Below are 26,673 nucleotides of genomic sequence, written 5' to 3' on the forward strand. Positions count from 1 at the left end.
AATGCTGAAAATGCAACGTGCAAAGTAAGACTGATTCTCTCAGAATCGCGTCCCAGAGGAGCAGGTGCGGACGTGCAGTTTCTGGTATCACAGCTCTAAGCGTCCGGGCAAGCGAGCTTTAGAAACAGATCGTATTTTCTGTCCTAACCACAGGGCCGTTCTCTCTTCATTCCAGGCTGATCAACATTTAGCTGCAAACTCTCTGGCTTTCACATGTCTGCCCTGGTGTCAGGATCTGGAAACCAATTCTGAAATGTACCAGGGGAGCTCTTGCTCAAAGGAAATCTGCCAAGAATGCTTTCGGAAGCCCCCTTTGCAGTGTCGATGATGTAGCTATGGCATTCGTTTGGGATACTGTCTTTCCTTTCAGTTCAGCAACCCTCAGCCCAGGACACCATGAGCTCCTTCGACCATTCTTTCTGCTTCTTTAGAGACAGAGAAGACATTTGTCTTGGAAAGGGTCTTCATTTAATTAAGGCCCTCATTTCTCTTTGATTGCAAAACTCACCAATAAGGAGGGGTTCTTTAGAGCCAATAAGGAAATGTTACAAGTAAATATGGACCTAGAAAAAAATACAGTTCAGGGGGATTCTCACCAAACAGGAGATGACGGTCAGTGTTTAGACTCACAGAGGCTTTTGCAACGTTTAGATTTCCATGTGCACCACTGGCCAGGCCAGAACGACTTCCGGTGGAGGTGCCCCCTCACCTATGGGGGCCGGTCCCAGGTTTGGGGCATCATCACAATAGGGTAGTCTGGGGACAGAATGGATTTTCCACTATGAATGTAGACTATGCTCACTGAATCTACAAAAACAATTTTTTGAAAATTTAGGTATATGATTTTTTAACAATTGTAGGCTAATTCAAAAGTGACCTTTTTTGAGCCACTTTTACTGTTTTATAGTTTTTTATGTCATCTTTTCACATTTCTCAGAATTGTGCATAGTGTTCTCTTGTGATTTTTAAACCCAGCTCACCTATCGTGATGCTCCCTGTTTTCCCAGTAACTGCATATTTGTGCCCTTTTGTTACTGTTGTTGGTTACACAGAGGTCTGTCTTACGTGTTTTTTCAAAGAACCAGGTTTTTTGTTTGTTTTCCTGATGCTTGCCTTTTCCATCTATTTCGCATTTTCTGCTCTTTTCTTCATTATTTCCTTCTTTCTTTCGCTTGCTCTGTTGGCCTTTTTATTACTTAATTTATTATGAAACGTTCCGGCGGGGGCGGTCACAAAGGAATGAAGAAACATAACGAAGAGCCTGTTCATGCCACTGATTTACGGAAGATATAAAACATTCTGTTAGCAATTCCTCTCTGACTGTGCCTCTCTCTTCACCTCACCCGGAGCTGACAACTGTCCTACTGCCGTGCTTGACATCCCACACTCCCCACTACATGTTCACTGCGTGTGTGAGTTCTCCTAAACGGCACACGGTGTGGTTTCTCTTTTGACTTCGTATGCTCTCTACCTCTGTGTGTTCTGTGCTTTACCTGCTCACCTCGCTTGTGAGACGCAGACCTGCTGATACGTGTGCCTCCAGGTGGTTGATGGTGGTTACCCTGAGGTGTTGAATTGCTCTCTGGTTGATGGGTGTTCGGGGAACTCCCATTTGATTGCTGTCAAGACGGATATGGCATTACTGTTAGGCATAGGCTTCCCAGTGCCCAGAATACCTGGAGTGAGTAACTACAGATGGAAGAGCTTCGATGTAGGATTTTCATGAAATCATTTTTGTTGCTGTTGCCGAAACAGCGTCGAAAATGGTTTCATCAGCTGTGTCTAAGAATTTCCAATTTGCCCTAGATTCTGGTCAACACTTGGGATTGCCAGATTCTTTCATTTTTTCCAATCTTACAGTTAAGGAAATAATATCTTGTGATTTTTAGCTTCAACTTCTCTGATGTCTAGTGAGCCAGGCCAGCCTTTATTTCTTCCTGACTTATGCGTGTTCTTTACGTGCTGGGCGTTGACGTCTGCCTGACTGCATGTCACAGGATCCCCGTCCTGCCTGCGCGCTGCTCCGCACTTTCCTGCACCCACACACAAACGCTGTCTGTCACAACACTTGGACCTCTTCCAGTCTCGCCCCCCTATGGTTTGTACTTCTGTATCTTTTCGGGGGTCTGTGTCCCTCCTGAAGCCCATGCTTTAGAAGTTCCTTTAGTTGTTAGTGGGAAACTCAGTTTCCATTTGTTATTTATCCCTTTGCTTTTCATGATACTTTAGTGGACATACGAGTCCTGGTGCCAGTTAGGTTTTCTCAGGATCTGGAAGTATCCCCACTGTTCCCTGCCTTCCTCGCTGTTGAGAAAGGTGCAATCTAAATATTGTCCTTTCTCACATATTTTGTCTCTTCTCTTGGACTCTGGTCTCCCACTGACCCACTGCGATGTGTCCAACCTTGACTTTCCAGTTGGCAACACCCTGCTAGGAACCCAGGCACTCTGGCAGCATGCAGTGTCGCGCCTCCTCGCACCTCTGGGAGCTCCGTGGCCACTCATTCAAGTACTGCCTCTCCTGCCCCCTCCCCTCCCCTCCAGGAACGTGCACGTGATGCCATGCGGACCTTCCATCCCTTGCCTGTCCCTGCACGTTTTCCATCCCTGTCACTCTTGACGCTGCACTTTGGGTCACCTCTTCAGATCCATGCTGCAGCTCAATAACCCTCACTTCATGGCTGGGCGTCTGACCAGCCGTCTAATCCATCCGCAGAGTTTCTAGTTAGCAGGACCATATTTTCTATTTCCATAAGTTCTGGTAATTTTGTTTTAACCTCTCATTCCTTTTTCATTCTGTTGCATTTTTATTGTTGCTTGCGTTATTTCCTTAATTATTTCGAACAGTGATTAGGCAGCCTCTTTCAGCCTATTCCATTATTTCTATTCTGAGAGTCTGATTCTTTTATCTGTTGCTTCTTCTGGCTCATCCTAGTGGGTGATTTCTTCCTGTGATCTCGTTTGAGTCAGGGTTTCTTGCTTGTCGCAGATCGAAGTCAGGAAAGTGTGGCTTCCATCTGCCTCTGGGATCTCAGCGGTTCTACAGAACCGTCCTGATAAACACAGTCCTCTGAGAAGGAGCACATGAACACTCACCTAGAAATGCCAACCTTCAGAATAACTTCGAGACTTTCTTTCAGGAACTGTCTTCATAGTTACACATAAATAGTCCAGTTTTTTGGTTGTATAATGTTGTTTCTCACCAAAAATCTTCCTGATTGTTGTATTTAACTCCAAAGCACATTTAGATGTTCTAAAACTCTCCACGTATTTTTTCCATGTATAAAGTGTTCTGCTTTCAATGAATATTCAAGCAGACGCATTAGTCTCTGATCACATTTTCAAAGGGGAGTCCCCGCAGTGCCATCAGCAGAGGCAGCTTAGTCAGAATAAGCATATAATCTCTGAGGAACCTGCTTTGGAGATGACCATTCTCAGATGTTTAACACCTGGATCAGTTCGAGGGCAACACTAGTTTTGAAACCAATGTGAGATGGCTCATTAATAGAGGAAACTAATGCTCACCACCACCTCCAGGAGAAGCCAGACTAAAACACATTACCCCGTCTTAACTCATTTAACAGAAAATTAGCTCTTCAAGAGAACACACGTTACTCCAGAGCAAATCATGTCACCTAAGGATATCTGGTAGATTGCTGGCTAAGCTTTGAAATGCTTCTGGGGAACCGACTTCTGAAGCTTCCCGGCTCCCGTGCTGCCCCATGCGTTGAGTCTGAGCATGTCAGCCTTGCAAGGTGGACCTGGGCCAAGCTCACGGCCACGCAGGAGGGCACAGTACAGACACGCCAGGGGCTGGTGGCCGGGCCAATCCCATCAGCAGGACCCACATCAACCTCCACATTTGGGCCTTCTCCCATGGCTACCCACTCCCACCGGCAACATGTGTGAAAACTCAGAAAGCTGGGGACCTCTTTCGGGCTCAGAGGACCTGTGCCCACACCCGCGCTCAGGCAGCGGTCTTGTCCCCCGACCTTATGGCATCTCCTCCCCACACACAGACCTTCGCACTTCAGGCCGGGGGGCTCTTACAAGCCTAAGGGGCAAAGCCCTGAAAAGCAGGCCCTCCCGGCCCCGTGGCCGCCCCGCCCCTGCGCCTCCCGCGCTGTATGGCCCTCATTGGGGGGGAGCCCCGCTCCCCCCGCCTGCCCGGAACTCGTGGTCAACCCGCCGGGGGATGAGCCTCCCCTCAGCATCCTCTCCAGTCTCTCCCATCGCAATCCCTCCTCCTTCCTACAGTTTAAAGCCTGACTTAAAGCCACCCGGTGTGCACTGTTCCTGCGGAGGTCAGGGCGGGGGGCGTGGAGGCGGACGGGGACTTGGAGGGAGGAGAGCTCGGGGCCGCAAACCAGGGAAGGCTCGGGGGGGAGGCTGTGGCCAGACAGAGGCGGCCTGTGGGGCTCGGCAGCACCAGACACGCCTCCGCGTGGCCTAGAGCCGCTGGTTCTAAGTCTGCCGGGCAGACCGCGGCCGGAGCGAGGGCTGCGCGCAGTCACCACACACAGTCGGACGCACCGCTCACCGCAGAGAAGCAGCAGCCGGGGGTCCTCAGCCACCCGCTGGGCACCGCGGTCGGGCCACATCTGAAAAGAGCACCGGGCGAGCTTGGCCCTGCAGGGAGCACAGGCTGGTCCCCCAGCTTCCCGCCCAGGCCACAGCCCCCTTCGCCAACACCCCCAGCACGGGCCCTCACGCCAAGAATTTAATAAGAAGAGAACAGACGAGAGATGAAAGGAAACCAGGAGGCACGGGACCTTGGCAGGCGGGGAGCAGAAACTGCCGATTCCACCCGGAACCGAGCACAGGTAGCAGCCCACTCTACCTCCTCCATCCCGGGGCATTTTCCCAAGCTGCCAGGGCAGCTCCCGTGCAAAGTCAGGGACGGGGGTCTCTCCAGCCAGGCCTGGGATCAGAGGGAGAGGCAGGGGGCTGACCCCGGCCAGGGCTGTGTCCAGACGCCATCCACTAAGCGACGTTTCCGCTTTGGAGGTTTATCGGATGAGCACGTGAGTACAGATGGCTGACTGGCTGCACGTCTCCCTGTGGCTGGTGACGTTACCCTTGCCTCGGTCCCTGCAGCGTCCAGGCCGCCACATGAAGGAGCCCCAGCACTGAAGGCGGGTGTCTTTGTGAGAACTCCAGTCCGTCCAGCGTGAGCGGGGTGGGGAAAGCCCCCTCCGAGCTGCGCCGACACCTGTTCCTCCTGTTTGCCCGGATGTCAGTTCCCCTTCCCGTGCGCCTCCTTTCTGGTGTGAAAGCGGCTCCCCAGAAGTCCGGCCAGTGCTTCTTCCCTCTCACACTCGAGGCGCCTCCTTAACATGTTAGTAAATGTGTGGATCAGCCACTGCAGTGAACACACAAGCTCCACGGCTGCCGTGACTTCAGATGCCGCTGGCTCAGTGCAGCTTGTGGAGGCTGCTTCCCGCCCGCCCCGGCGGGCCTCACGCACCTTTGTGGTCCAGACCACACGCGACAGAGGGACCGGGGCCAGCTTCTGAATTGGGTGCTGATTACTGTTAAATAACTTTTATAGTTTTTCAGGAACAAAACAAAGGAAAAGGTCAACTTTTCGCGTGGTCCTCAGTGGGAAGGGGCATGAGTATGGGATGTGAAACCAAAAGACACCTCCAACTGCCTGGTGGTATCACGATTTCACCCTCTCCCGTGGAAACCAAATGATCAAGAGCGCTAACTAAAATAACGCGTTAACACGCTCTAAGTGGAGGCCTCGTTCCCACCCAGAGAGATGTGGCAGGAAAAGCCACGGAGGAGGACAGAAGCCACTCCACCGTCCCCGCTGCTAACGTCTGTATTCGGGGACCTCCTGTGTCAGACACCACGCAGGGTGGGAGGGGTGGGAGGGGCGGGGCGAGGCGAGGAAGCAAACCCACCCACCCGCCCACGTGAACGCCACCGTTCAGACATGCGGGCAACAAAAAGCACAAACCCGCTCCGGGTAAACGGGGCCTGTGACGACACAGTGTGGAGAAAAGTGCAGCAACGGAAAGAGCCCAGAAAGGGGCTCCGACCAGCCTGAGCTCGGGGTACGCGCCCGGCGATGAGCGGACGTCGCCCTTCTCTCCGCTGTGCGGAGGGCCCGTCTCACAGCCTGGGCCTCACCCTGCAGCCCTCGGAAGGCGCCTCCGGGAGCAGGGCACGCAGCCCCCCCCGCCCCCGCCGCCTCCTCGGGGAGATGCGGGCGTTCGGCGCCAGCGGCTCCTCGGCCGCAAAGCTTGGACGCCTGGAAGCCGCCCCACACGCTCTCCGGGGCGCACGGCACAGGCGCGTCCTCAGGGCAGCCTCGCCGCACCCCGCTGGCGGGGGTATCCGTGGTCCTCTGCTGCTCCACGTTCAGTCCCTCCCACCGTCCGACCCGGCCAGAGCGACCCCCACGGTGCCCCCTCTGGTCTCCTACCTTCGCTTGTCTGCCTTCCACGGGCGGGTCTTCGCGTGCATCCCCCCCAGGCCCACGCCCCGGGCCTGGCTTCCCCGGGCTCCGCCCCAGCTTCACAGGCCAGTTTCCAAAGCCTCGGTCAAAGTGCAGGCCTGTCCCACAGAGGCCTTTCCCGGAGTCGGCATCCAGGGGATCATGGGGCCAGGTGGGCGGCAATAGCTGCCATTCCTCCCAGAAACACATTTTCCCAACGTCTGACAGTCAAAAGGATTTGTGTTCTACGTAGAAACCTGGGACGTTTCGGCAGCAAGCAACTGATGTCACTCTGAACCACAGACACCGCCTCTGCAGGTACAAGGTGGGCCAAGGCAGAAGCCAACTTTCACAGAGACACGTGCTCGGCGACTGCTTGGGTGGATGGCTGGGGCGGGCAGGGCCACCGGTGGTGATACACAGCGGGGACGTCGGCCGTGACCCGCTCAAGGCGAGGCCGCCAACCACACACCGAGGTCCCTCTCGTACCCACCCAGCCTTGCGGACAGAACACAGGTCTATGCGCTCCTCCTCTACCGCCCCTGTCCTGAAACCGTCAACTTCATCTCTGAACTTGCGTTTTGCAGGCACGTGGGGCGAGACGGCGGGGGTGCGTGCTGGCGGAGGGGCACCCTGTCCGCGTGCCTGCCGCCCCTCCTGGCCCGCTCACACATCGACTCGGAGACGCCCTCAACTCAGATCCCAGGGGGCCCGCAGAGACGAGCTCGCCGCCGCCCAGGACTCGCTTCACACACAGAAAGCAAGCAGCCGTGTTCTGAGAAACACAGACAAGGGGGCCCCGTCGCAACCTTTCTGATTCCCGCCACTTCCCCGAATTCCCAGCCATCTATGCTGAATGACGACAGGGAAGGAGAGGGGACGGTAGGGCGGCCAGAGTTCCTCTCCCTCGGTCCTACGTATCCATGGGGGAGCCGAAGGCGGGCTTGATGGGATGCGTCCGCATCGAGAAGTGAAACAGAGCAGCGTCTCCGCCGTCTAACACGGACAGCACGTATGCACGTTCGAGCCGTGAAATAGGAGTTGGGTAATTTTGGTCATTTTGCGTGGGCAGTAAATGCTCTTATACTTTGCATTTAAAACCAGAATTGCACGATATAAAGACAAATGGTGAAAGTCCGTGCACATAATTTCTTAATTTTTCTTGACTTAGAATGACGTGAAACAGCAAATAAAAACACCAGAACAGGTGGAGGGACACTGCAGAGGAGGCGTCTGATGCCTTAGTTCCTGCTCTTCCCCAGCGCTGGGCCTGCGGCTGCGGAGCTGGCGCAGGTGGAGCATGCGCAGACGTCAGCTCCTGTTCAGGGCGGCTTTTTAGGCTCCCCTCCGAGACGCTCTACAGCCCCACCTTCCTTTTCCGATCTGCTTGTATTGATTTGCGCCCAACTGTAAAAAGCTGAACAAATGTATATATTCAGAATCCCAAGCAGTTAACCACAGTACCCAATGCTGATTTATCGTTTTAGCTCCTGAGACAGAATGCTCTAGAGTCATGACTGACCCACAGAATGGTCACACCGAGCCAGCAGTCCATCCGCTGAGGACGTTCAGTCTTCCTCGCCGGCCGCCCAGCTCACGACGGCTTGAGTCGCGAGAGTCCATGTGGAAGGGAAGGCCCTCCGTAACTCAGCGTGGGTGACAAAGGGCTTCAACATTTCCTGAGTATTTAGTGAATGGCGCCACCCGCCTCACCTGGGATGGGAACAGTCCTATGAGACGGTATTACTGTACTGCATCCATGCTAAGGAATTTTGATTTTGAGACAGACCATCATTTCAGTATTGCTAAGAAAATGCCAAAATATTGCCGGTTAAATGACGGCGTGCTATTGATGTAAGATGCACCCCTGATTTCAGGGGTGTTAAGATGTGAACACAAAGTGCGTCTGAGAAACGATGGAACACCATGCAGTGGCTGTGGGGTGGAGTCGTGCTGCACACATGCCTCCCCGGGCCTCGGCCTCTGACACTGGCAGGCCAGCAGCTCTCAGCTGGAGCCTTGTCTGCTCCATTCCTGCAGCCACGGGGAACGGCCTCTCCCTAAGTCACCGCCCCGAGCCTCCTCCTGGGCAGAGCGTATCCCAGGGCCCTGGCCCTCCTTGGGCCCAGCCCCGTGCCCCCATGGGGTCACCTCCGAAGGTTGAACCCAGCTCCAGACCCAGAGCTCCTCTGGGCTCCGCTCAGCACCTCCTGCGCGGCATCGCCCTTGCATCCCCCCTCTGCCTAACCAGGCTCCCATCCCCTGCACAGGTGTTATGCCCTGAGCACTCTCCAAGGACCTGACCGCAGCAAACCTCTGTTTCAGTGTCTAGTTCCAGGGCGCCCGACCAAAGGCGTGTGGTGCTGCCCGCACTCCACAGGCAGGGACATGGAAACCAGGAGAGCTTAGGTACTGTCACAATGTGTGTGCCGAGCTGATGGGGCCCACTCGGGGCACAGCTGGAGCTGATGCTTCCTTCTGACTCCAAACCCACCCCCTTTTCTCTCTACAGCGGTTCTTAGAGTGTGGTCTGAGGGCCTCCATGGGTCCCTGAGGCTCTAAGGTGGGCATTAGGTCAAAATTATTTTCATAAAATACTAAGGCACTATTTATCCTTTTCATTTTATTTTCTCTTACACTGGAATTTTCCAGAGGCTATGTGGGTGGAAATTGCCTAGAATGAGTGCAGAAGCAGATATGAGTACCCAACTGTTTTCTCTTAAGGCAAACATTAAAGAAATATGCAAAAAAAAAAAAACAAAACAAAAACATAACACTTAGCACATTTTAAAAAATGTTTTGGAAGACAAGAGTTTACTATGGTTATTATATAACAAGTTTATTATGACTATTTTTATTTTAAATGGAATTAAAACACAGCTTTTAAAATTTTCTCAATTTTAAGTTTCTAAGACAGTAAGTGCAGATAGCACTAACCCACAAAAATGCAGAAGCTCTTTGGGGTCTTCAATAATTTTTAATAGTATGAAGGGTTCCTGAGATCAGAATTTTGAGAACTACTGTTCTACACTCTGCTGCTGGAGTTCTAACCCCAATTCTGCACCAACTGAGTGACACTGGGGACACCCTTTGTGCCTCTGTTGTTTTTTTTTAAATGTACTAAATAAAAAGGTGCATTCCTCTTACAGCAAAAAGAAAACATGGGTGGAATATCGAAATTATAACTATTTAAAATTATACTCTTCTATACTATACTGAGTATTGCTATTCTCTGTTATTCTATGAAAATTATAACAAAATATATCATATTAACTTACTGTGTAAGGTTAAAATGATGTCAAACGTGCAACTTGAAAATCTTAAAACATTCAGATAAAAAATTTAAGACACCCATAGGGAGAAAGTGATTCGTATGCTTGTATTTAAAACAAGTTTTAGGTAATTCAGAGACTCTTAATCCCATTTTATAGGAAAAGAGATATTAAGACACTGGAATCACCTGGGGAGTTTTTCAGTGATGCAGATGGCAGGCCCCGTATGAAACCATTCAAGTTAGAATCTTTTGGGGGTAAGGCTCAGACATCCTCTTTTTTGAGGCTTCCCAAGTTATGTTAGTGTGGTGCCAGGGCTGAAACCGCTGCTCTGAAAGCAGAGCGGCTCACTTCCTTCAGTGCAGAGTAATGCAATGGATGTTTTCAACAAGGAAAGGGCAACAGATTAAATAGGCATTCATTTCCATGTCAGACAGAAGAGAGAGGATATATATATATATATTTTTTTTTTCTCATATATATACAGAGAGAGAGAGGATAGAATTTGGTTGAGTGATCAGTTAATTCTGGGAATATGGACACGGCCATGGCTGCAATGCTTTAGATAATCCCCAATTGCCACATAAAAGTAGACATAGCAACCAGGTGGTGAGCAAAACCCAGGACCACATTTAAATCACATCTAAGTGAAGTTATCTCCAAGGACAGGTAACCCCAAGACAATATCCAGAAAGAGTACTAGAGACAAGAAACCTCAAGAAGCCAACCCTGGGCATCAGTAAAAATGGCAGTCCTTCATAAAAACAGTGAGAAAAATGTCAAAGATGGTCAGAATCAACTTTTTCAAAACTCTGGAAATCAAGGCTGGCTGGAATCTGGGGGAAGAATTTACTCAAGAAAAATGGCTGATTCTCAGTAAGAACAGTGAACTTCCTGGCTTGGTAACTTGCCCTATTTCCATCATCTTCTCCATCTCCACCACAGCCTGGAAATGAACAGGCCAGAATCACAGTGAAAACAGAAGCCTGGCAGCCATGGGAAATGGCAGGACAGGCTGGAGCTCCTCAAAGCCTCACTACCAGAAGACTGTCACTATCGGACCTGGCTGTGGTTCCCTAGAAGACCTGACTTGTCTTTATTTAATCTGACTCACAGCTCAACATGTGTGAAAGCCTCTTCCCCAGGGGCAGTTGTTGAAAACATTTAGAGGCATGTTCAATGTCTCAGTTGCCTACAGGGGGGGTAACAGTTGGGGCAAACAATAGACGAACCAAGAATCTGTAAGGAAAAACTCAGGAATGAGACATCCATAGGGGCTTTGTAGAGCTCTCCCATAATCCTGGGAATCTGGATGGCCACAAGCATGTGTAGGGCTGACCGCATACCCAGGGCTGTGCATATGCTCAGGAAAGACATGAGAAGACCCTCAGTGCTCACCTCTGGATGCCCTTGAGGCTCTGAGCCAGTGGGAAGTAAAGCCCAAGGCAGAGTTCTCAGCTGCCTGGCTGAGTGTTGAGGGTATACACATACAGAACCTTCAGCAAAGCCTAGAGACTTACTGATTCCAGGTGTCTAAGGAAACCAGTCCAGTCATGATCTGACCACTAAGTTAGCTGAGCCAAGACTTCAGTGGCCACACACAACAGAGTACAGACTTTACAGCGTTAGTTTACCAGAGTCACTAAACAAATAGACAATAACAAATAGTAACAACAACAACAACAAACCTTGAGTAGGGGGAAGAACCTGATTTCTAGAGTTGCCATGCTATATCCTTTAAAATATCCAGTTTTCAATGGAAATTTTTGGGACCTGCAAAGAAATAAGAGAGTATGCTCCTCCACGCCATGAGGAATGTGGGATCTAATTCTCCAGGGATCAAGCCCACATCCCCTGCTCTGGAAGCATGGAGTCTTAACCACTGTACTGCCAGGGAAGTCCCCCAATGATCTTAAAAAATGAAAGTGTATTCTACTCCTGAATCTTAGTGAGTCACTGTAATCACCAAAAAGAACACATTTTCTTTGTTAAAAAGAAAAAAGAAAAAAGAAAGAAAGAAAGTATGCTCCATACATAGAGGGGGAAAACAAACAATAAAAACTGTCCCTGAGAAACTGGATGTTGAACTTACTAGACAGAGACTTTACATGAGCTATTTTAAATATGTTCAAAAAACTGAAGGATACCACGTCTAAAGAACTCATGGAGAGAATGAGAACAACGTGTCATCAAATTGAAAATACCAATAAAGAGGTAAAAATAATATTAAAAAAACAATAGAAATTCTTCAGTTAAAAATTATAATAACTGAAATGAAAAGTCCACTAGAATAGCTCAACAGCAGATCTGAGCAGGCAGAGAAAGAATCAGCAATCTTGAGGATAATCAGTTGAGATTATCCAGTCTGAGGAACAGAAAGAAAAAAGAATGACGAAAAATGAACAGAGCCTATGAGACATCATCAGATACACCAACATACACATAACAGAAGTCTCAGATGGAGGAGAAAGAGAGATGGGCCAGAAAGAATATTTAAAGACATAATGACCCAAACTCCCCAAATTTGATGAAAACTATGAATCAGCACATCCAATAAGCTTAAGAAATCCGAAGTAGGACAAACTCAAAGAGATCCACATGTAGACACGTCAGCATCAAACTGACAAAAGCCAGAGTGAGAATCTTGAAAGCAGCAAGAGAGAAGCAACTCATCCCATACAATGGATCCCCAACAATGTTAACAACTAACTTTTCATCAGAAACTGTGGAGGCCACAGGCAGTGATATGACACATTCAAAATCCTAAAAGAAAGACTGTCAACCAAGAATTTTATATCCAGCAAAACTATCTTTCAAACATGAAGACAAGGGCTTCCCTGGTGGCGCAGTGGTTGAGAGTACGCCTGCCGCTGAAGGGGACACAGGTTTGTGCCCTGGTCCGGGAAGATCCCACATGCCATGGAGCGGCTAGGCCCGTGAGCCATGGCCGCTGAGCCTGTGTGTCCGGAGACTGTGCTCCGCAATGGAAGAGACCACAACAGTGAGAGGCCCACGTACCGCAAAAAAAAAAAAAAAAAAAAAAAGAAGACAAACAAAAACAGAGAATCCATTGTTAGCAAGCCTTCCCTAAAGGAAATACCAAAGGAAGTACTTCAGACAAAAACAAAAGGAAACTAGATAACTCACATCCAAATGAAGAAATAACGAGCACAAGAAAAGGTAACTATGTGTGTAAACATAAACAACAGAATACATATATTTTGTGTATCTAACCTTTTATTTGCTCCTGAGTTAAAAGCAGCGACATAAGGCAATAATCATAAATCTGTGTTGATAGATATATAATGTATAAAAATATAATTTGTGTGACAATAACAGCAAAAAGGAGGGGAGGAGGGACAGAAGCAATACATGAATAAAGCTTTTGTATACAATTGAAATCGAGTTGTATTAATATCAATTAGGTGTTATAAATTAAGATAGTAATTGTAATCCCCAGGGCAAGCACTAAAAAAATGGTAAAAAATTAATATAATAACAAGGAATTTTAAATGATACACTAGAAGATACCTATTAAACAAAAGACAGTAATGGAGGAATATAAAAACCAATAAAAAAAGCATAAAACAGAAAAACAAATAGCAAAACAGAAGACATAAATCCTACCTAATCAGTAATTGCATTAATGTAAATGGGTTAAATATTCCAAGTAAAAGTCAAAGGTTGGTAGAACAGATTTCGAAAGCATGATCCAAGTATATGCTATGAGAAACATTTTATTTTCAAAGACACAGATAGTTGAAATTAAAAGGCTGAAAAAAGAAATGTCATTACATAGTAACCAAGGACATCCCTGGTGGTGCAGTGGATGAGACTCCACGCTCCCAGTGCAGGGGCCCTGGATTCATTTCCTGGTGGGGGAACTAGATCCCACATGCATGCCACAGTGAAGCGTTCGCATGCCACAACCAGGGAGCCTGCCTGCTGCAACTAAGACCCGGTGCAAACAAATAAATAAATATTAAAAAGATAATAACCAAAAAAGAACAGGAGTGTCTATACTAATATTAGGTGCAATCAACTTTAAGACAAAAGGTGTTGCTAGAGACACAGGGTCAATCTACCAAGAAAATATAATGATTATAAATATACAGGCACTTAACAACCGAGCTCCAATGTATGAAAAGAAAAACTGTCAGAATCGAAGGGAGAAATAGACAATAAGAGTCAGAGATTTCAATACTACACTTTCAATAATGGATAGAGCAACTAAAGAAAAGACCAGCAAGAAAACAGAGTACTTGGACAACACTGCAAACCAACTAGACCTAACAGACATTATAGAACACAACACAGCAAAATACATATTCTTTTCAAATGCACATGGAATATTCTTAGAGAGAAACCATATTTTAGGTCATAAAACAAGTATAAAGTTAATATATATGACCCAGAAATTCCACTCTAGGTATACCCAAAAGAATTGAAAACATATGTTGTCCCAAAAACTTGTACTGAGTACTCATAACAATGTTGTTCATAATGGCCAAAAATGGAACGATTCAAATGACCACCAACTGATAAATGGATAAACAAAATATGGTATATCCAGGCAATAGAATATTATTCAGCTTTAAAAAGGAACATAGTACTGATACATGCTGCAGAATGAATGCAACTTGAAAACATGATGCTGAGGAAAAGAAAGCTAACACAAAAAGTCCACGTTTGTATGAACTCAGTTATATGAAATGTCCCGAACAGGCAAATCCATTAAGAAGGAAACTAGATCAGTGGTAGCTAGGAGTTGGGGGTGGGGCATGCATGGGAAGAGGGAGTGAGTACTGAGTCATCTTTGAGGTTTCTTTTCTGATAAAGGTTAGTGGTGATGAACAACTTCATGAACATACTAAAAACTAGTAACCTGTACACTTCCAAAGAGTTCATCTGTGGCACGTCAATTATATCACAATAATATAAAAAAAGAAGTAACCTGCCACATGTTTTTTGACACTGCACCTCCCCCCAAAAAAACCCCACAGAACAGAGAGCTCCACAGAGTTAGAAAAGCTTTAGAAACCCAGCCTCCTTCTAAACGTTCAGGGAAACTAAGTTCACATTTTTAAAAAGAGCAACGAAAAACTGCAGGCATCAAATCCCATAAAAAGTTACCAAGAGGAGACAAAAAGGAAAAAACAGACAATGGGAAAGCAGGCCAGAAAGGAGGGACAGTGAGCAGTGACACACAGCTCCTTGGGGACTCAGGATCAGATGAGGGTCATGGCGAGGTTACAGCACACGCTCACCACAAGACCCGGCGCTAAGGTGAACAGACACAACCATAAGAACAAATGGGAGACGCAGAGGGCGTGAGCAAAGGCAATTCGTAACTGTTCTCAGCAATAGCAGTTGGAAGAGACAGTCTTCATATTGTTTCTGAGACTGTTGCCTGTGCAAAGTAGCATAAACTAAGTCAATATTATGGCAACATTCCCTGTCCCCTGGAAAACCACCATTCTCATTGTGGAAGAAAGGAAATTTAAATATAATATTAAAAGTGTTACATAAACTTTGTAGTCCTAATTTGAATTAGAAATATCAGTATGAATTCATGAGGATACATATAAACGCATGTGTGTTTATATGTGTGTGTACACACACACACGTACAGGTTGTGTACAGTTCTCTGTATCTGTGCTTCATTTTACAATAAAATGATTAAAAAGTGTCTTTAAAGGAAAGAGGCCTTAGTGATGGGATCCTACGGCTAGTTTATGTTGGAGATGAGCCTCAGATGTCCTGGCTCACGGTCAGGGAATGGCCTGTCCCCGTGTGGCCACGCCTTCCCCGCTGTGCAGGTTTACTGTGGAGTCGGGATGCACCTGTCCAACAAGACACCTACTGCTCACCAGGCGCCAGGGGTGCCAGCGCAGCAGCGAACAACCACAGCCAGGCCCGTGGAGCTCCTCACACACTACATCCAAAAGTAATGGTGCCACAGAGGAGAGCAAAGCCAAGACGGACGCTTTACTTGACTGTGATGAGTGACAGTGGAATAGAAAGTTCCAGAATAAAAGCCCACTCCAGAAAGAATCAGAGGGAGTATTGTGGGCAGGCAGGTGGGGTGAGGAGGGAAGGCAGGCGGCCAGGACAGGTGAGGTACAGAGCTGGTGTCACAGGCGAGGTGGTGGGTGCTGATGACATTTACGCGAACGAACAAAGACTGAGAAAGCGCAGGTTTGGGAAGGGGTGTGAACAGAATGAACGGTCCCCTTCTGGCACGTGTTCCTTTCCAGTTGACCGGGTCTGGAGCGGGCGGAGGCCGTGCTGGAGATAAACTGCACAAGGCCCCAGCACACAGGTGACCCTCAGGGCCCCCACCAAAAGGAGGGGCTTCTGACACTGGAGGGGTGACACCCCCCAGCACACAGGTGACCCTCAGGGTGCCCCACTGAAAAGAGTGGCTTCTGACACTGGACGGGTGACACCCCCCCAGCAGCCATGACCTGCGTGGTCTGCTTCACCACCCGCCTCCAGAAACTACTATCTTTCCTCTGTCTGGGGTCCAGTCAGTGTTCCTCTCTGCCGCCAAAGGAATCCTGCCCTGTGCCAGGTAGTGTGCTGAGCCCCTGGGCCCTTAAAAGCCTCAAGAAACTCAAGTGCAGACACAATGTCCCTTAGTGGTCACTGAGGCTCCTCAAAGCTGAGCTGTGTGAGGCTGCAGTGCTACCTAGGGGAGGGGTCGGCGGGGCCCAGCCCTGGCCTCGCTGGCCCCTTACCACACGGCACCTAAACCCAAAAACTGCTGCCTGCCCACCACGTGGGCCTGTTTAAAACCGAGCTTTGAAGCTAATGTTGGTTATTTGGGAAGCAGGTGCTTTAACAGGAGTTCCTTTCACAGAAATGGCCGGGCATATGGAGAAGTTAGAAGCACCCCAGGTGCAGGGTGGGCAAGGGGGCCGCAAGAACGGAGGACCCTTCACCACCTCTGTCTCCCCTCCACTTGCTGGACCCTTGCTGGTCCCTGGGCCGTGTTTCCAGCAGGAGTGAACGTGCAGCTGGACGTCACATAATCCTGTGAAGGGCAAGTGTCACTTCGTGACCAGGACCCATCCTCACGTGCTCCCCTCCACCCCACAGCGCAAGCCCACCAGGAGCTCGGGCTGGTGGCCTTGGCCAGACCCCAGCAAGAAGGGGTGACCCCAGTTTCCAAGGGCACAGGGCAGGTGTTCCAACAGCAGCCGACGGGTGAGTGAGTGCGTGTCACTGGAGCCGAGGTAGCTGCCACGTGGGAGCCAAGTCTCAGCCCAACTGACCACCTCTGCAGCCCACGCTGGTTTCCCACGTTCCATTCCATATCATTAGGGGATTTCTTTTCATTCTCTTTTAGGGAAATGCGACCTTTTGTTAGATTGCTAATTTTTGCTTTTTTTTGTTTTTTGCTTTTGACATACAGCTCAATACGTCAGGGGACTCTTGCCAGGAAATAAATCCATAGATGTTTCTATGACAGCAAATCACATGCCAAAGAGTGACATTTATATGCTGAATTTTAATGGCTTGTCAGAAGAAGGGAAACGTATGTTTTTAAAAATTTAATACATGAGAGGAAACTTACACAAGCCTCTTAGAGAGCCTCATCCACCAGAGGGCAGACAGCAGAAGCAAGAAGAACTACAATCCTGCAGCCTGTGGAACAAAAACCACATTCACAGAAAGATAGAAAAGATGAAAAGGCAGAGGGCTATGTACCAGATGAAGGAACAAGATAAAACCCCAGAAAAACAACTAAATGAAGTGGAGATAGGCAACCTTCCAGAAAAAGAATTCAGGATAATGATAGTGAAGATGATCCAGGACCTCGGGAAAAGAATGGAGGAAAAGATCGAGAAGATGCAAGAAATGTTTAACAAACACCTAGAAGAATTAAAGAACAAACAAACAGAGATGAACAATACAATAACTGAAATGAAAACTACACTAGAAGGAATCAGTAGCAGAAAAACTGAGGCAGAAGAACAGATAAGTGACCTGCAAGACAGAATGGTGGAATTCACTGCTGTGGAACAGAATCAAGAAAAAAGAATAAAAAGAAATGAAGACAGCCTAAGAGACCTCTGGGACAACATGAAACGCAACAACATTCGCATTATAGGGGTCCCAGAAAGAGAAGAGAGAGAGAAAGGACCAGAGAAAATATTTGAAGAGATTATAGTCGAAAACTTCCCTAACATGGGAAAGGAAATAGCCACCCAAGTCCCGGATAGAAAGCCCAGAGATAAACCCACGCACCTATGGCCAACTAATCTATGACAAAGGAGGCAAGGATATACAATGGAGAAAAGACAGTCTCTTCAATAAGTGGTGCTGGGAAAACTGAATAGCTACATGTAAAAGAATGAAATTACAACAATCCCTAACATCATACACAAAAATCAACTCAAAATGGATTTGAGACCTAAATGTAAGACCAGACACTATAAAACTCTTAGAAGAAAACACAGGAAGTACACTCTTTGACATAAATCACAGCAAGATCTTTTTTAATCCACCTCCTAGAGTAATGGGAATAAAAACAAAAATAAACAAATGAGACCTAATGAAACTTAAAAGCTTTTTCACAGCAAAGGAAACCATAAACAAGATGAAAAGACAACCCTCAGAATGGGAGAAAATATTTGCAAACGAATCAACAGACAAAGGATTAATCTCCAAAATATATAAACAGCTCATGCATCTCAATATTAAAGAAACAAACAACCCAATCCAAAAATGGGCAGAAGACCTAAACAGACATTTCTCCAAAGAAGACATACAGATGGCCAAGAAGCACATGAAAAGCTGCTCAACATCACTAATGATTAGAGAAATGCAAATCAAAACTGCAGTGAGGTATCACCTCACACCAGTTAGAATGGGCATCATCAGAAAATCTACAAACAACAAATGCTGGAGAGGGTGTGGAGAAAAGGGAAGCCTCTTGCACTGTCGGTGGGAATGTAAATTGATACAGCCACTATGGAGAACAGTATAGAGAACAGTTCCTTAAAAAACTAAAAATAGAATTACCATATGATCCAGAAATCCCACTACTGGGCATACACCCAGAGTAAACCATAATTCAAAAAGATACATGCACCCCAATGTTCATTGCAGCACTATTTACAATAGTCAGGTCATGGAAGCAACCTAAATGCCCATCGACAGACGAATGGATAAAGAAGATGTGGTACATATATACAATGGAATATTACTCAGCCATAAAAAGGAACAAAACTGAGTCATCTGTTGAGACGTGGATGGATCTAGAGACTGTCATACAGAGTGAAGCAAGTCAGAAAGAGAAAAACAAATATCGTATATTAATGCATGTATGTGGAACTAGAAAAATGGTACAGATGAACTGGTTTGCAGGGCAAAAGTTGAGACACAGATGTAGAGAACAAACGTATGGACACCAAGGGGGGAAAGCGGCGGGGTGGTGGTGGTGGTGGTGGGATGAACTGGGAGACTGGGATTGACATGTATACACTGATGTGTATACAACTGATGACTAATAAGAACGTGCTGTATAAAAAATAAAATAAAATTCAAAAATTAAAATAAAAACAACTAATAATAAACTTTCTTTGGGTTATTTGTATGGAAATATGTTAATATAAATGTTTCAGACATTACATGAAATTCTTAAAACTCTTTAAAAAAAATTTAATGCACGAGAGAACAATGTGTCCACCCATGAAACACTGCTGACTGCAGGAGACAAGGATAGTGAATAAAAGTGAACATATTCTGCTCCTTGACATATGCATTTACATTGAAGAAGCAAGTTGCACAGTGAAGCCCCGTTTTCCCTTCCTTCCTCCAGAGGAAGGCCCTGCAAGCTGCCGCCTGTCACTGAGACCAGACCCTCATCTCTGAGGAGTGGCCGTGATGAGGCCGAGCAACAGCAATAGCAACACTCAGCCGACTCTGCTGTGGACGCGGCTGCCGAGGCCATGAGACGGCAGGGAGGTTGGATCCTGTGATTTTCCACACGAGAGGGTGAAAACATGAGTCCCAGGCGTCAGACTCTCAGTTGGATGATGATTTTCCCTGAGATCCATCATTACACCCCATAACGTCTGTAGACCTGACCTCCAGAAACTGACCCTCACACCCAAGGACAATGGGCAGTTTGGAGGGGAGTCTACCCGTAAGGCCTGCGGCCGCCACCTCCAGCATGCTGGCCAGTGGGGGGAGAGGCAGAGAAGGAGTCCCGGAATCAGCCGCCCGGGGAGGGGGGAGGGGAGAGGGGAGCACGGAGAGCTGCAGCATTAGCCGGCAGAGGGGCCCAGGGAGAAACACAGAATCATGTCCAGAAAGTACTAGAACAAGCAGTTTAGGAGAGCACAAATGTCCCCATGATGCTTCTTTTCAACCTAGCGTATAAAACCTTATTTCACGCCTACACCTCCAGGCTTACTAGGGCAAGTCCTCCACTGCCGCTAAGACAGAAGGAAATGCAACGTGCCACCAGGTACAAACTAACAGAGTGAAACGCCATGGGCCTGTCCAGTCACTTGGACATGCCCTCTAGTGGCCCAGGAGCAAAGAGCCACCAGCAGCAGAAGCCAAAACACCATCCCCAACCAGGACCCCAGGCCCAAAAGAACTCCTCCAGCTTCTGTGCGAGGCGCCACAGGGCTCCCGAGACACCGAGTGCAACCTGCTCAGGACTGGCCGGGGGAATCAGCTTAAAATTAGGGCGTTCCCGGGAGGGGCCAGGTGTTCCGGGGAGGGACCAGGTGTTCCGGGGAGGGACCAGGTGTTCCGGGGAGGGACTGAGCTGGGCTCAGGAAGGAGAGGACTGCAGCTCCAGGCCCCGAATGTCCTTCCCGCCTGTCCCCTCGCGTCATGATCACAGGGAACCTCCAGACTGGCTCCCATAGGGCACAGCCGTGCTCGTCGGTCAGTGAGCGGACCTGTGTTATCATCATCATCGTCACCACTGTTCTAAGGAAAGAACTAGAACATATCCTCATCCCTTGGAAGATGGCTGTTTTTCCGGCATTTGAACTGATGCACAGAGCTAACCAACTTAGCAGAAACTTTGCGATAATTCCACTGGAAAAAAAATAGGTGGGCATGATCTGTGTGATAGCTCCAAAAACTGGAAACAGAGTATCAAATAAATAATATTTAACACTTGGAAATACTTACGTTTATAAAAGGGGTTAAGATAGTTTATTGATTTCAGCGTTTGACCTTCACAACAGCCCTGTCTGATCATCCTCATTTACCAGACGAAGAAACAAAACTAAACGTGCCGTCACCAAACGACCCAGCAATCACACTCCTCGGTATTTACCCAAAGGAGCCGAAAACTCATGTCCACACAACCCTGCACACAGACGTTTATAGCAGCTTATTCATAATTGCCAACACTTGGAAGCAACAAAGATGTCTTTCAGTAGGTCAACTGGTAAATAAATTGGTCCACTCAGACAATGGAATATTATTCGGTGCTAAAAAGAAACAAGCTGTCAAGCCATGAAAAGCCATGGAAGAAACTTCAAAGCATATTACTAAGTGAAAGAAGCCAATCTGAAAAGGTTACATACTGTATGATCCCAACTGTATGACATTCTGGAAAAGGCAGTTAAAAGATGAGTATTTGGGCTTCCCTGATGGCGCAGTGGTTGAGAGTCCACCTGCCGATGCAGGGGACACGGGTTCGTGCCCCGGTCTGGGAAGATCCCACATGCCGCGTTGCGGCTGGGCCCGTGAGCCATGGCCACTGAGCCTGCGCGTCCGGAGCCTGTGCTCCGCAACGGGAGAGGCCACAGCAATGAGAGGCCTGCGTACCACAAAAAAAAAAAAAAAAAAAAGATGAGTGTTTGCCAAGGATTGGCGGGAGGGGAGGGATGAACAGGTGGTGCACCGAAGCTTTTGAGGGCAGTGAAACTACTCTACGCAATCCCGTAATGGTAGATGCGTGACATCACACGTTGGTCAAAACCCGCAGAATGTACAAAACAAAAAGTTAACCCTGATGTGAACTATGGACGTTAGTTGATAATAATGAATCAGTACTGACCCATCACCCCAAAGCCAGATGCTGACAATCGAGAAAGCCTTCTGAAGCGGGGGAGTGGTGCATGCAAACTCTCTACTCCTGCTCAACCTTTCTGTAAATTTAAAACTGCTCAAAACAATGAAATCTATTCATTAAAAAACTGGGCTTCCCTGGTGGCGCAGTGGTTGAGAGTCCGCCTGCTGATGCAGGGGACACGGATTCGTGCCCCGGTCGGGGAGGATCCCATGTGCCGCGGAGCAGCTGGGCCCGTGAGCCATGGCCGCTGGGCCTGCGCGTCCGGAGCCTGTGCTCCGTAACGGGAGAGGGCACAACAGTGAGAGGCCCGCGCACTGCAAAAAAAAACAACCTATTTTCCACTATGTTTCGCCTCCTCCATGAAGTGCTCTCCGTATGTCTCGAACTCCCTTTGAAATGACTGAAATAATCTCACAGTCTGACCCCGTGAGATTGAACCGCGATACACACTGGATCCCCAGCTTCACGGCCTCCTGTCACAGTGCTGGGAACAGGCGCTGGGGACTGGGATGGGGATACAAGGACACATCCTGACTAAGCTGGGACACTGAACCCTCAAAACTGCTCTGCAAGGAGAAGCACCCCTTCCTCTCCTGAGGAACCTGCAATGCCCCCCAGGTGGTGGCCTTGCTGCCCTGTTGACCCTCCACCTCTCTGTGCGTCTCAACCCACATCTGGACGGCAGTCCCAGCAGGCCCAGAGGGTGAGGCATGGCCACAGAGAGAGTGCCACGTGAAAGAATTGCATGATGTTGCCAATTTGTAGCAACAGAAACACATGTGGGGATGGATCTTCAGGATGTGAGGTCAAGGTGGAATGAAAAGAAATTGGACCAGACGGAGTTTATTGATATGGGCCCCTAAGCACAGATTCTCCAGCCAACGGCTCCAGCAGTCTCCACCGCTGGTTGACATAAATAGGGACACAAGGTCCCTACCGAAGTGAAGTGGAAACACCAGAACTCCTTTTTTACGTGACAGAGGCATGTGCCCAAAGGCTTAGAGAGATCAGCACAGTCGACCTGCCAATGACCCCAGGAGGGTCCAGAGGGCGTGAGAAGTAAGTTCATGGGTCCCAGCATCCTCGAAGAGCTCACAGTGATGCCCACATGTGCCAGGAATACACTGGGAGCTGCTTCCATTCATCTGGGACCCCTGAGTGCACAGGATGATGGGGCCTTGGGGAGGCAGGGGCCAAGTGGGGGCACTTAAGTGCCAAAGAGAAGGGGATGTGGTCACCACAGAGCACCAATCAGAAGAAAGTGGCCCATGAGGCCTGGGGCATTGGTTAGCTGCTGGCAGTGCTCCTAGAGCTGGATGAGATGGGCCTTCCACCAGCATCCAGGGACCTGCACCAGCAGGAAAGTTCTACATCTACTGAATCGCCAAAATAGTCACAGCCCCTCCACCAGTTTCCACACTTGGAAACTCCATGTCACAGACCAGAGCCCCTTGAAGGATGGGTGGAAGCAAGCCCCCTGGAGGAAAGACTCTGCTGCACGAGCCAAACGCTCATCCTGTTCATCTCTCCCCCAGCCTCCAAAAGGGACCTGCAGCCTTCTACCGGGGCAGCCGCGCACTGAGGGAAAGGACATCAGCAGACTCTTCAGTGACCACTGGACACCGGCTCTCAACTGACTGTAACACCAGAAGACCCAAAACATCACCAAGGCCTGCCAGGCACAGAGGGGCTTATGGGGCAGGTGAGCAAACCCATCCTGTGGTTACTCCCCGGCTCTGGAATGCACACACTCAGCGGCTGCCAGAATCCCCACCCTGTTCCCTGACCTGCGGAGTGAGGGTATCATGTGGAAAAGGCACTCAAAGTACCTCCACTTAAGACCACCGAACGCCACAGTTTCCACTTACAACATCATAGACCAAAAGCAACATCCCATTCCCGGAGGGACTGCAGAGGTTTGCGCCGCCACCAAGGAGGGTGTGAGGACTCCCACGCCCGTCCGCGGACGGCGGCGTGTCCTGGAGGACGGCGGTGGGTTCCACGAAGGGACCCGCATGGGGCCAACCGCTGCCGCCGCCACGTGTCTTCTCTGCCGGAGCGAGTGGCACGGCCCACGGCACCTGCTCCCCTGCCCGCGGGGGGTCATCAGAGGTAGCCCACTCTCGTGGGCCAGGCCAGCCGTACCGCCACGTGTCAGCGCTCCAGCCCCCGGCACCGTCCAGGGCTCTGGGGCCCTGATCGCTTATCGTCTCACACCAGACACTGAGGACACTGTGGGCAGGAGGCAGCCATGGTCCCACGTGCCCGGGTGAGACGCCTGCGCTTGGAGGGTCCACGGCAGACCCGATGCTGCAGGAGCCCAGGAAGGCCGCGGCAGGTGAGTCACAGTGCAGACCTACAGGGTCCATCCTCTGCAGGAAACGCCTCTCCCTGAGGAAGCTGCCCCTGGCCTGCTCCTGGGCCTCATTCAAGGCTGCACGCTTGACCGCGGGCCACCGAGCAGCCGGGCGGCTGGGCTGGGACACTAGGAATGGGGCTCCAGCGGCGCGGCCGTTTTGCAGCGACACACACGGCCAACCCCCCACCCTCACTGACCGGCAGCACCGGCCACGGCTGCCGGGACCACCTCGAACCCAGGAGGGACCCAGGCCGCCTGCCCCCCGCCCATCACACGCTGGCTGGCTCGGCCCTTTTCTAACTCCTCACCACCTAAGAGGCCGAGGGTTTTTAAGAAGACGCAACATGTCTGCTGAGCACTTGGCGCTGTAGAGGCCGCTGGCCCAGCGCCAGGATGCGGATTGGGCCCAGGCCTGCGTACCTGTGTGGGAGAGCGCCCGCAGGGTGGCTGTCAGGTGCCGCAGGACCCTTGGCGACACTTCATAGCGGTGCACATCTACGGCTGGAAGCTCCTGACACCGTCCAAACGCTCCGTCTGCAACAAAGGGAGGCAGGTCATGTAAGAGAGGAGACAGACAGACGGCCAGGAAACCCTGGCCATGCACCACGGCGAGGCTCCGAGGAGCTGCCAGGATCAAAAGCACCTGCAAAGTGACCGTGTTTTAGGTGAAAAGCAGGGCACCGTGGACACCACAGATGCAAAGGCTGAGTCCAGCGTCGTCTGGGTTTTTAGCCTACTTTCCAGCCCTCCCTGCCCAGCCCCCGCCTTTTTGTCATTTGCCACCGGAGACTTTCACACTTTCGACGTGAAGCTTTGCTCCTGCCTGTCCAGTGACCAAAAGGTCAACAGTATTCAGGGCCGGTCTTCCAGATGAGAAACAGGATGCCTAGGAACATAAGTGCCAGGTTGCAGGAGGCACTGGTGGCGGGGCCATGGAGCCCCGGCAGGGCTGGCTTCCGGGGGCCTCCTCACAACGCGGTGAAGAAGGGGGCCTCCAGGAAGAGTGAGGTATCAATGGGGACCCATTACCCTGCTCTGTCCTATTTGTCTGCAATGACAGACTCTGCTCATCAACATCTTTTCAAACCACACCTTCTAATTAATTTAGACCCTAATTAGTCTTTATTCAGCGAATTGTTCACTTTGAGACAAGCTTCCTATGGGGGTTCAAACATTCAAATCACCGCCTTGGGTACAAAAGGCTAATTCAGGACCCAGGGCCTCACCCAGGGTGGCATCTACAGCGTCAGGCTCGGCGCAGGGGGAAAGCGCTTCCATTGTTCACAGCCTTTCAAATGCAACCGGTTTAATTAGCAGCAGCACATTTGCCCAGCACCAGGCTGATCAGTAATTGCTGCTCGGATATTCCACATGTGTTTAAGGCGGACGCCCCGCGTGAGCAGCAGAGAATCATCGTAAGTGTCCTCTCACAAACACCTCCCGGATTTCTGTGGGCCTCTGCAAAGCCCAGGGAATCCGGGAGGCGGCCTGCCGGGCTGTCGGGCTGCTGGGAGCAGGCAGACGACGGCCACGTGAGGAGTTCAACCATCAGCCTCTGCCCCCACCCGGTGAGCGCTGCTGAAATGAACCCAACTGCCACCCGTGATCCGGGGACAGTTGTCTTGGAGGGTCTCCTCCCCACTGCCACCCCTCGGCAAGACGCACGGTCTGCTCGGCTGGAACACAGACGATAAGTGTCCCTGTTCTCTGATTCTGTTTCATGCAAAGAACTCCATGCCAGTGGGTGGTGTGCTTGGGGTGTGGGGCAAGGAGAGAAAAGTGGAACACTCCAGAATACGCCCGGAACTTTCATGTCCCTCTTCAAATGGAAATATCTTGGGACCAGGGAATGGAAGGAGCATTAAAACGGTCCAACCCAACGTTTTAAAGATGAGAAAACCGAGGCTGGAGTGTAGGGACCTCGGCCTCGGGGAGGGGTCAGTAGTTGAGCTGAGTGCAGGCAGAGAGATCAGGTCCATACCAGCGACCAGCTAAACGCCTGCGGGTAGCCCCGCTTCCGGGGACGTGTCTGAGAACCACTTCCCGCAGGAAACACCCCACCACTCAGGCTGTCACAGAGGAAAATGGGCAAAGACATTTCCTCTGTGTTTTGGAGCATTCCAAGTAAATTATTTCCCTTCTGAAGTGTAATGGAATCATTCTTTAAATTTGGTTTGTGGTGTACGACGTTGTAAATATATTCTAAGAAAAATATCAGATTTTCTTGAAACCTTTCTTTTAAACATATATTTAGACTATAGATAACATAATACATAATATTGTTTGTGCTTTTAGAATTAGTTTTAGCTAATAATTTAATTGTTTGGATTGTTTGAAGCTACCCTGGATGCTCTTTGCCCCTAGACTCTAGCCATGCTGATGAGGTAGAGACACTGTCCCCAGTAGCTTTTTTTAATTAATAAACTTTATTTTTCAGAGCAGTGTTGGGTTCACAGCAAAATTCAGAGGAAGGTACACAGCTTCCCCGTAAACCTCCTGCCCCGCTGCAGGCACAGCCTCCCCATTATCAACACTGCCATCAA

At 49.4% G+C, this 26,673-nt stretch overlaps 1 protein-coding gene across 1 annotated transcript in view; it reads right to left on the bottom strand.

Annotated features, from left to right (window-relative positions):
* The window catches only part of PTPRN2 (protein tyrosine phosphatase receptor type N2), a gene marked incomplete at its 5' end in the record, with an annotated part of 714,831 nt that overhangs the window by 506,095 nt on the left and 182,063 nt on the right, over positions 1-26,673 (bottom strand). Inside the window, one exon of the mRNA XM_081243640.1 lies at positions 24,551-24,664. Coding sequence (XP_081099766.1) covers positions 24,551-24,664 — 114 coding nt within the window. The remainder of the gene's footprint in view (positions 1-24,550; positions 24,665-26,673) is intronic.

The sequence above is a fragment of the Mesoplodon bidens genome, assembly GCF_964165515.1.
Source record: "Mesoplodon bidens genome assembly, chromosome: 9".
Taxonomy (NCBI): Eukaryota; Metazoa; Chordata; class Mammalia; order Artiodactyla; family Ziphiidae; genus Mesoplodon; species Mesoplodon bidens.